The sequence below is a fragment of the Xiphophorus maculatus genome, chromosome 16 (genome assembly GCF_002775205.1).
Source record: "Xiphophorus maculatus strain JP 163 A chromosome 16, X_maculatus-5.0-male, whole genome shotgun sequence".
Taxonomy (NCBI): Eukaryota; Metazoa; Chordata; class Actinopteri; order Cyprinodontiformes; family Poeciliidae; genus Xiphophorus; species Xiphophorus maculatus.
Window position 1 is genome coordinate 9,982,344 of NC_036458.1, and position 11,493 is coordinate 9,993,836.

The 11,493-nt window shown below is 35.1% G+C and overlaps 1 protein-coding gene across 1 annotated transcript; it reads right to left on the reverse strand.

Moving 5' to 3' along the window:
* Positions 1-2,493: 2,493 nt before the first annotated feature.
* On the reverse strand, positions 2,494-11,119 carry LOC102217824 (adhesion G protein-coupled receptor E1-like). Its single transcript, XM_023348802.1, has 19 exons — positions 10,780-11,119; positions 9,352-9,432; positions 8,967-9,110; positions 8,726-8,878; positions 7,444-7,590; positions 7,196-7,318; positions 7,036-7,079; positions 6,815-6,919; positions 6,497-6,650; positions 6,213-6,335; positions 5,943-6,133; positions 5,691-5,855; positions 5,401-5,595; positions 4,933-5,150; positions 4,742-4,802; positions 4,551-4,642; positions 4,178-4,346; positions 3,995-4,084; positions 2,494-3,645 (listed from the first exon to the last, which is right to left on the reverse strand). Exons 1-19 carry the CDS (start codon positions 10,808-10,810, stop codon positions 3,604-3,606), a joined length of 2,328 nt encoding a protein of 775 aa, XP_023204570.1. The 5' UTR covers positions 10,811-11,119; the 3' UTR covers positions 2,494-3,603.
* Between the last annotated feature and the right edge of the window lie 374 nt (positions 11,120-11,493).

Below are 11,493 nucleotides of genomic sequence, written 5' to 3' on the forward strand. Positions count from 1 at the left end.
AAAAGGCCTAAACTAATCAATTATCTTCTATTGTGTCCCATTATCCAACTGGTAATACAATAATCTATTAAGGAGAAAAATATTTAGTGTAGAAATGACCTTGCTGTATTTTCTAACAAACTGTTTCTGATGTATCTTAAAATTTGAAGGTGTTATTGAACCACACGAGAAACGTTTTTACCACATTGTCTAAGTTTAGTCAATATTTACCCCTCTAGAATAAAGTTTACAGAAAGCAGTAATACTGCTTTAACTCCGCCCACTCTGCTCTCAAAGCCCCGCCCACTCTGCTCTCTGCCCGGTGACTGGCTAACAAAGTAGCAGGGGACTTTTCAAAGATTGCATCGATTAAAGACAACTGATCGTTAAATCTCAGAGCTCATGATTAATCAAACCTGGATAATTGAAGACATTTCTGTTCCAACCTGCTGCAGAAACCTGAGAGAATTAAATTGGTGTTGAGCACTTGTAGCAAAAATGTGTTTGTGAATCATTTCAAAGATATCGAGAAATGTTTCCAGAGGTCAAAGGTCAACCAGGCCCTCCACATCTACAAATTCAAAACATATATTATGTCAGTCAACAGACTCCATATTCTACCAGAATTATTTTCTATTATTGATTATGTTTATGGTGATATATATGGGTTCATCACCCGATTGAGCCGCTTTCCCCAAACGCGGAAGCTGACGAGCAAAGTGTCCATATGTAAATCATTCCCTGTACAGGAGTTGGCTTGTGGTTAACAAAACCGCTGGCTTTTTAGTTTTCTAGGCACAGAGGGATATTGCTGACAAAGCTCTAAGAGCTCAGTGCTGGTGTTTTTTGGATTTGTGAGGAGAGAGATGAATAAAAAGTAAAGCCCTCATACAGTTAGGGCCGAAAATATTCATACCTCGATAGAGTTAGATTTAATATTATTTTTATCCAACCAGAAGTTGCTTTTGAACTTGAAATGAAACTGACATCTCTTAAAAGATAATATAGCAACACAAAAGAAGTAATATAAGAAAAAAAAACCTAGTACTGTCAATCAGTTAAAAAATATCTAGCACTGATTAATCACAATTAAATTTGCATTTCTTTTAAAATATGTAAAATAAAGGCACCAAAAATCTCCTTTACAGCATACTACTTCAGACATTCATCATGCTGTCTGTGTGTACAAAGACATTTCCTTTATATAGCTGTCAGAAAATAGCTGTCATGGCTACACAGGAAGTGTGCTCATGTGGTTTATAGTTTGTCTAACCTTCATGATCAGCTCTTCTGCAGAGGTCACAGTGGAAAAACAGTTTTTTGTTGCTTCCTGAAACTTGTTGCTAGGCTTATATCTTTATTACATGTGTATGATTAATATCTTTTATTGCATATATTGAGCAATTTTTAAAAATGATGCTATCGAACAAGCAATATTCAGTGAAATGGAAATGTATGCATATCCGAAGGAGAATTCAGCTAGCTGACCACAATTTCTCTATTTTTAAAGTTTTGGTTGAAAGAAAACCTTTGATGAATTTGAGAAAGTTGATTACATCTGTTACAGGATATATCCAAGTATACTTGACAACACATAAATTACTTTTAGTTAAAGTATGTTGAAATTAGCATATGTTTTCACATGTTCTGGATGATAAATTGTAAATTTGGGTTTTCTTCACTGGATCAATCAATTTGAATTTGAGGTGGTGATTTAAAGAGCGATGTTTATGTGAAGGTATATGTTTATAGTGTAAAATATAGCGAAGATTTTACTTGGCTTGAAATTAAATACAAATTGTGTTTGTTGGAAGTTTTATCATGGAAAATTGCATGACCTAGTGGACAATAGCAGTATTACATCAGAACGACGTAAAAGTTTGTTTCATTTAGTGATTTCTCTTCTTGGATTTATATACATCACAAATAAATGTTACATTTAAAACTTCTATCTATCTATCTATCTATCTATCTATCTATCTATCTATCTATCTATCTATCTATCTATCTATCTATCTATCTATCTATCTATCTATCTATCTATCTATCTATCTATCTATCTATCTATCTATCTATCTATCTATCTATCTATCTATCTATCTATCTATCTATCTATCTATCTATCTATCTATCTATCTATCTATCTATCTGTCTGTCTGTCTGTCTGTCTGTCTGTCTGTCTGTCTGTCTGTCTGTCTGTCTGTCTGTCTGTCTGTCTGTCTGTCTGTCTGTCTGTCTGTCTGTCTGTCTGTCTGTCTGTCTGTCTGTCTGTCTGTCTGTCTATCTATCTATCTATCTATCTATCTATCTATCTATCTATCTATCTATCTATCTATCTATCTATCTACCATCATGTCGCTGATCTTACATAAACAGGAAGGAATAGGAGAAAGTCTCCCATTTCCTGTATACTTTTCAACCCACATCAAGAAATGGCATCAAAATCATCAGCAATGTTATATATATGATTACATTTATTTTTGCAAAACTAAAAAAAATTACATTTAAAATACATATTTTAAGAATTCACACAAAGAAAGCGATGTAAACAAGAAATAAACAGCATCAGTGTAAAATATGCAATGTGCTCTAAAATCATGTGTTACAGCGTTGCTACCATTTCAGAGGACCATAACAACTGAACTTATCTAAGATCAGTTTCAAGCAAATAGCATATGAACTCGCGGAATAAACAACTCTTTTCAAGCAAAAATTCAAATGATAAATCTGTGTTTGTGTTTTGGATTTCATTTGTATTTCTCAAGCTCAAAGATTTAAAAGAAGAGCTTGCAATATAAGTATATTTTGGATTGTCCTTGCTGATTGAAATACGTACCTGAATGAAGGATCTTACATTAGTAGACGTGCCTGATTAAGTTCTACAAAAGTGTAACTTTGAACAAAAGAACATATAAATTTTCATATAAAAATACTGTTTTTGTATGTACAATTCCTAAATAAATTACATAATTTATCAAGTTACAAAAATACTGTTAAAAAAAGTATTGCCATGAAATTATGGACAGTCTGAGTTGTCCAAACAAGCCATGTTCAAAGCTTTAATATCCATATTGTAGCTGGACTTTGATCCAAAGCTATTAAAAGCAATAATAATAACTTTATATATAAAGCCATTCAAAGTGCTGAACTATCACAAGGAGTTAAAATAACAATACAATTCCAAGAAAAGCAGCAAAAACAATACGCATAAAATGAAATCACATATGACCAAGTGAACAAGTGATTTTTTAACTTAGCTTTAAAAACCTACTGAGGAACATGTCTGCCAAATGTCCAGTGATGTTTCTGGGGTCCGATGACCATTAAATCTGTCTTGTCACTGTTAAGAAGCAGGAAATTATTTTGATAAGCAATGCCTAATTACCGATCGATGGGGCTGTACTTCAGACAAATCTGCACCGTTTCCAAATGAGAAAAGCACATTGTCAACATAACAGTTAATTGTTAGGCTAAATCAGTGCAGAAGAGCTGCAGGAAGCAGAAGACAAAGTTAAAAAAGCAACAGGCCAACCACCCTCAGGGGCCCCAAACTTCACTGCACATGTCAAAGAGAGCACATTTTTAAAAATGGACGTTCTGAGATCTCCCAGAGAAATCACTCAGTTAAATGTGAGACTCTCCCGTGTCCTGGGTACTTCTGGACGCCTGAAGATGAAAATGCAAACAGTGAGAGAATTAAAAACATATCACATTTATGAGGAAAGCTTTGCTGTCTCAGAAACAACAAGAACAAACACTATGCTTCACTTCATATCTTATTTTAAACCAGAATGAATAATACTGGGCTTAAAGCAACAGAAAATATTTATCCTGATTTAATTTCAAGCAGTGAAGATAAAGAGTAAAAAAGGTTTTTTTAATACACTGTATGTAAATATTACTTTTAACTCTATGCTGAACACATTTTAAAGACATAGTTTAACTTCAGTCTCGGTGCATTAATGAGCAGTAACTGTATTCCTTCTATTGAATAAAATTTTAAATCTCTGCTTACATTAGCTTTGCTTGAGTAGATGTACTCGGAATATGTTCTCTTCCGAGGTGCACGTAGTTGAGAAAGAATGTTTTCATACTCCTCCCTCACCTAAAATCAGAAAACAGATTGAGCTTTGATCCCTGATAATGTAGAAAACCTGAAGCGTGATGTTTGTTTACTTTAGCAAAAGTCATGACTGACCTGTTTGGAAAATAGACAGTGCATGACAAAGAGCATGACACCTTGAAGTCTGCCAAAAAAGGTGAACAGATAAGACATTGCTTTTGTTTCCTTTTCAAACTGGAAATACCCAAAGATCCACATGATGCCGAGTACACAGAGCTGAGCCACTGCAGTAATGGTGAATGCCCTGCAGGAGGCAACAAATGCACATAGATAAAAAGGAGGAACTTCATTTTTTTATGTCAAAGGATGTTGCGCTCATTTTTTTCAATTTTATGAGTAAGGAAGTTAAACAGGTTCTTTTACTGAAGAAAATGTGACTAACATGCGTCATAGTAGATTTCAGCTTTTTGATAGTTGTAGGTTGACATGTGGAACAGTGGTAACTTACTTGATTTTATTCAAGCTGTCCAGGTCAGGGTTTAAACTTGAAAACTTCTGTGCCAACTTCCACACAGTGACAAGGAAGAAGAAAACGTTTACCTGGATGATGAGAAAAAATTTAAGTAATTTTAAGAAATAAGGTTGGTTCCCATGTAAATTTTAAAGTAAATAATAAATACATTTTTGGTAAAAACTTACAGTAATGATGACACAGGCAGGGCCATAGAAACTCCAAATCGAATCCAAGTTTAGCCAGCAACTGAAATGTAAGTTGACATTTTATTGAACTGATTGAACAGGTTAACTTTTTCAGAATTTGAAAATGGTTACAAAATTAGACAAGAATAAAAAAGAGATTCATATTAGTTGATGGAATATTAAAAGCTCACTATTTCTTAGTCCCGTATCCATCTCTATTGATCAATGCAGTGACAGCAACAATTGCAGCAGGAACTCCGTAGCCCCCTGCCATCATGTAGCTGGTTTTAAAGTTGGTGTTGAAGACCAGGACCACCATCCTGAAGAGCTGGATTCCCTCCAGACACATCCAGCAGAATGCGGCCAGGTAGAAGAAGTGCAGCATCCCTGCAACTACTGCACAGCCAACCTAATGAGAGTAGAGATGAAGCATGTGAAAAGCATCACTTCAAGATGAGTTCAAGGTATAAGAAAGAGCTAATTGCTGAGATAATATGTTCTAACAAGATTAATACACAACTACAGTATTTAGAGTGGTAAGCACTTTCAGTACCATTTTAGTTGTAGTATGTCTTAATGCTTGATTCTCTGATGTGTTTTTAGAGGCAAACACTTTCAAGATACTTTTTATCAAGACAACAAGCTGTTAGAGCATTGACCTTGTTCTGTGTCTGAGAGATGCCTGCGAGAAAGATAAGAGTTGCAATAAAGAGGCTGATACAGAGGTGCAGGTGGATGGTTGTTCTTGGGCTTTTGATAGACCGGATCATAGAGAAGGTCAGGATGCAGAAGAACAAGCAAATTAATGAAAGGGATAGGCCTATCCAGGAGATCAGCTGCAACTCAAAACGGCTCTGTATGGAGACAGAATGAGGAAAATTAAAGCACTGGATTTTCAAATGTGAGCGACTTTATGTTCTGAATAACTATGAAGTAAAGGAAGTAGAACCTCTATGTCGTAGAGGGCCATGAGCACAGCAAAGCTGCCCAGGTGGTTACAGGAACACACAGTGTAGTTTAGTTTGGACTCCACCACGCTGCAGCCGCGATCAGACCACGCACCTCCGTCCTTAGAGGAATCCCAAAACACACAGGTGTGGGCGGTTTGATTTGACTGTGAAACAGATAAATGCTTTAGTTTCACATTTATCTTAAAGTATTGAATGTTATGGAAGAAAGAAACAAATAGGCTTTTTCTTACATGATCAAGGTGATGTAAAGTTATATTGACTGGTTCGTTCAGGTGTTTTGTGTCTGTATTGCTAACACTGATAGTCACCACTTTGGAGTTTATCTTAAAGTTCTGGCTCTCATTCTTTTTCATCCCACTAAAGAAACCTCCTGCAGATTCTTCCAGGTTTGAATAGCTCAGCAACGAAACTGTTGTAAATCCTTCAATGTCAAGACAAAACAGGTTTAGTGTTTGAAATTAATGTGCTTTAAATGTTTTATTTATATACAATGTTTTTACCGGGATAAGATGAGGGATTTCCTGCAGCTTCTTCCATCTTGATATCCACTTTAGCCTGCTTAGACAACAGAGTCTTTAATCCTTGGGGTATAGCCGACCCAGTATGTACCAGCAGCTCCAGTTCTGGTGGCAAATTGGTATTAAATAATTTGTACCATAGATAAAACTATGAATTGCATGAAATATGGACTTTAAAGAGACAGAATGATGCAATTAAAAGCAAAAGAGAAGGCGTGTTTATAATTTTATTTAGTTTGGAAAGCAGTCATTAATTGCTGGCTCACCTGTGTGATTGGTGAATCTTTTAGTTCTTGGTGTTTTAATTAAAGGTCCAACAAATCTTAAAACTTGTTCCACCATGTCTAGAAATGTGGAGATTTTTCTGTTGTCTTTGACAGGTCCAGCAGACAGGAGCTGGTCGATCATAGAGAGCAGAACCTAGAGTCAAAGGAGGAGAGAGATTGAAAAAAAACATGTTTTAAAGGTTAAAGCAAAATCAGGCAGATAACTGACTTCTTTGGCAGCATAGCTGTACAGATGGCTGTACACCATCTGACATGATGGGTTTCCTCTAAAAGGCTGCTTCTAAAAACAATTTGTACCGTTAGCAAGTCTTCTCCATTGAGGTCCTTTGAATCTTCACTTCCTGAGAGCTTCAGACAACTTTCACTCAGTTGCTTCAAATCATCTTGAACCATGTCAAATTTCTAGAAGAATGCAAAAAAATAAAAAATAAAAACTCACATTCTAAAGGTAATTGATAACAGACATTAGAGGAAAATCAGATTCCGAAAAAGAAAAAAGATTCATGCTGTGAATTTACCTCTGTAAGATTGTTCACATCCTTGAGAACACCACAGTGAAGCTCTAAGAAAATAAACCAATAGTTTACTGTCTGGAAATCATTTTGAAAGTGTTTTGTTTGGTATAAACCCTAAACCTGTTTGTATTGGTCTTTCAGAAAAAACAAAATCTATTCTTACCAGTACAACGACCCGTTTTGTTGCCATAGTTAGTAAACCCTGCAGAGCATGCACAGTAATGGCCACTGGTTTCATGGAGGCAGGATCCATTTCCACAAATTGTGTCATCAATCTTACATATGTCTGAAATGGAAACAAATCAAGGCTGAAAAAAATAATTTGAATAGTTGATTCAGATAAAATATTTTAAGACATAAGAAAAGGATTTTAAATGTGCAAATCTTGTCACATTATTTCCTATTCATCACCTTCACATTGCTCCTCCTGCCCAGAAATGCTAGATTTTCCAGATTTCAGTGCATAGCCAGCGTTGCAGACGCAGTAATAACTTCCTTGTGTGTTTATACATGATGCATTCAGACCACAAACATTTTCATTTTTACATTCATCTGTGTCTGTATTAGCAGAGGGAAGGAATGTTAAAAATTATTGACTTGGAGATGAAATGCAAAGAAAAAATAATACAACTGGTTTTTCTTTCATCCTAAAAACTATTTACTTTTACATTCAGCAGAGTCTTTAGCAGTAAAATTCGCAGCTTTTGTTGATGACCTGAAACCCTCCTTACACTGGCAGTAGTAGCTGCCATCTGTGTTGAAACAGTTTGTATTTTTTCCACATATTTCAGCGTCGTCTGCACATTCATTGAAATCTTTGTCAGGAAAAGAAAACTGTGAAAAGTAATTATAGCATGGACTAATGCTTGGATTAATACTGAAATTGATATTCATGTGAAAAAAGAGAAATGATCAAAAATGAGAATGATTAAATAAAAATAACTCTTTATATCTGTCTGTATGAGAAGGGGTATGGAATGTAAAAATACTTGAGAACACAAATAAATTTTCACCTTACACCGTGTTGCAAATTATTATGCAAATTGGATTTAAATGTCATAAAGATGAAATTTTTTTTGTTGTGCTATTAAATTTATAGATGGTATTGTGTGTCCGTGGTCTTTGAATCACTATAATTAATTTCAGAGAGCTGGGTTGATTAGTTTGTCTGGTGAGCTCAATTAAAGGAAATCTACTTAAAAAGGATGTTCCACATTGTTAAGCAGGCCACAGGTTTCAAGCAATACGGGAAAGAGCAAAGATGTCTCTGCTGACGCAGATAGTGTAGCACTATATGACAAGGTATGAAAACATTAGATATTTAACAAAAACTGAAGCGTTATCGTACTGTGAAGAGATTTGTGGCTGATTCAGAACAAAGTTTGTACAGATAAAGACATAATGAGGAAGGTTTCTATTAGACAAATTCATCGGGTTAAGAGAGCAGCTGTAAAAATGACCTTACAAAGCAGCAAACAGTTACTTGAAGCTACTGGTGCCTCTGGAACCTCAAGGTGGAGGATCCTACACAGGCTTGCGGTGCATGAACCTACTATTCGGCCACCCCTAACCATCATTTGCATTAACCATTTAAGAATATCTGAGAAAATATCGCTTGCAAAATAATGTGGAGCACAGTGTGAATGCAAAGGAAAGCAAACTAACACAACTGTGCATGAAGTCATTGTGTTACCTCTGCATGTGACGTTGTCACGGCCATGAAATATTTCCACTCCAGTAGAAGAGGCAAATCCATTTTTACAGCTGCAGGTGTAGTTGGAGTTTATGTTTTGACAAGAGGCATTAGGTCCACAGATGTCTTTGTTTTCAAAACACTCATTGATATCTTTTTTGAAACAGAAAAGAAAATAACAATTATAGGAAATGATGGATGAAATCTGGTTGTTTGTCATTTCTAATTAAAAACTATTTACCTGTGCATGTGAAAGCAGCAGCAGTAAAATTCACAACTCCTGACTTGAAACCTTCCTTGCACTGGCAGTAGTGGCTGCCATCTGTGTTGAAACAGTTTGTATAGTTTCCACAGAATTCAGGGTCGTCTTCACACTCATTGATATCTTTGTCGAGGAAAGAGAAATGTGAAAAGTTATTACAGCATGAACTGATGTTTGGCTTAATACTGAAATTGATACTGATGTGAAGAAAGAACAAGAATGATAAAAACAACAATAATGTTAGTAAACCAAGAAAAAAACTCAAAATGATGAGGCATGATGAAGAACAAAGTTATTTTAAATAGGGACCTGCACATATGTTGCATATATGTATCTTTAAAGAAAGTTACGTTTTATTACATACCAACACAGTTTTGGTCAACCGAGTTGAACCCCTCAGGGCAGAATGTTTGTGTTTGGACAGTGAGAAGAGAAAGGATCAAAGCTGAAAAACAAGCACAAAGTGTCACTCACTCACTCACTACTGCAGCCTATCACATTTTCACTATTTCACCTATTGCTACTAATAACTACATTTATTAAAGGATACAGGGTGTTTTAGAAAGGTTTCACAATTCATTAAGTCAAAACATTAGAGCTAGAGATATGATGAATTTTGAGATGGACACACTGAAAAAAACTAATTATTTTGGCTTGATTTTCTCACTCTGTATTGCCTCCTTCTATAAGATATCTCAGGATAATTTTCACATAAGTATCTGGAGTACTGCATTTTGAACACCGTACTTTGCCTTGTGAATAATAACGCAGTATACAACGTTCTGACTGCGTTGTCAGTTCTTTGTAGTTTCCTGAATGGCTATGTGGGTGTGATTCAGAGTATTTAAAACAGGAAGGGAGAATGTTTATGCTGGTCAGTCCACAGGCTTTGCCAGTGATAATCCTTAAAATTAAATGTTAAATATATTCTTAATCAGTTTATTATTTATGATGATGTCTGGTTGCTTTACAAGTTTATTGTTCAGAACATATTTTCTGAAGGAGATTTCTCTTAATAGTGTTTTCAATCTAAGTGGATAGTTAATAAAAATAACTACATGGTTAATAATAAAATATAAGTGTTAAAAGAAATTACAGTTTGTAATTAGGGAACTTTACTATATAATATTTGGCTTTCAGATTAGCACAGAGCAAATGACACTGCAGTATACAACATAATATGTTGGGATTTTTACAGAGGAGATTAAATCTTAGATCACTGTTCAATAATCCTGGTTCTAATAAAAACATTTAGGGGATTTTGAGAAACAGAATGTGTCAGTGTTGCTTCTTGTTGCTAGTGGCATAAAAACACAGTTCTTCCACTGAGGTCAGCTGACTGGTGGTTGTGGTTATGTTGGTAAGAAATAACGTGAGTACTGGCAGATGAGGTCATAGTGTTTAATTCTCTTTTAGTCAAATGAACAACTTAAAGATTGTTCTCAAATGTGTTTTTGAGACTAAAGCTGTTACGTAACTGTGCTACATCTAAAGTAAAGTTACCAATTTAAATTTATAGTTGACAGAGGACTTTTCATTTTGCAGTGAGAGCTGAATATTTAACAAAAATACATATAAAATAAGTATAATCGAGCTTATTTGAAGATAACTTGAAATTAGAGCCTTATTACATGGCTTCATGTTTAATTAAGTAACTAATTACAAAAGTTACAGCACTGGTTTATCTGTAGTGTTTCTTGTGGCAAACGATAATACAATATATAATATCTTTTACACCCTTGAAACAGATGATAATCCATTCATGTCCAAATTAATGCCAGATGTGACTCACCCAGTATCAAAACAGTCCACGTGGCTCTCATGGTGAAGAGGAAAACAATGTCCAGACGAGTGTTTAAAAAGTCACAACAACTTGAGAATATTTCCACATTCAGATCGTCTGATGCTCTCTTCTTTGGTCCAACTTGAACAATTTTCAAGCCTTACAAACTGGAAATTGAAAAAAAAGAAAAAGATCTAACTGCATAAGTTAATGTCTATGAAAAAAGCAAAGTGGCTACTTTCCACGTCACTTCTGTCAGATTAGCAATGCATTTTTGTATAAAACTGCATCTTCTCTTAGTTTCCTTGCTTGATCTTGCCTCTCCTTTCTCTTCTACTGTCAGACTGGTCTCTCTGCTGTGGTGACCTGCCAGGCAACAGTAAAGCTTTAAAAGAGGATCTAATAACAAGGTGTTGCATATCAGCTGCATGTTATCACACCTAACTGTGGTTAACAAGGATATTTCTTTTAAGCCTGAGCGATCTTTGCAAACTGATCTTATGGATTAGCTGCAGTGAAAATGTTTATTTGATATCTTTTGAAAAAGAACACAGCTGGTGTGATATATGTTGTATTGCATAAAGGACCCATTCAGTCAAACGCATAAAGTATTAAAAACAAACTGAAGAGAAACAAGAAACACTCTGTGATAAATATTGACTGCATGTGGTCACAGTGAAACATTATGAAGAATTTCAAGAGAGTCAGACTCTATTAATACTT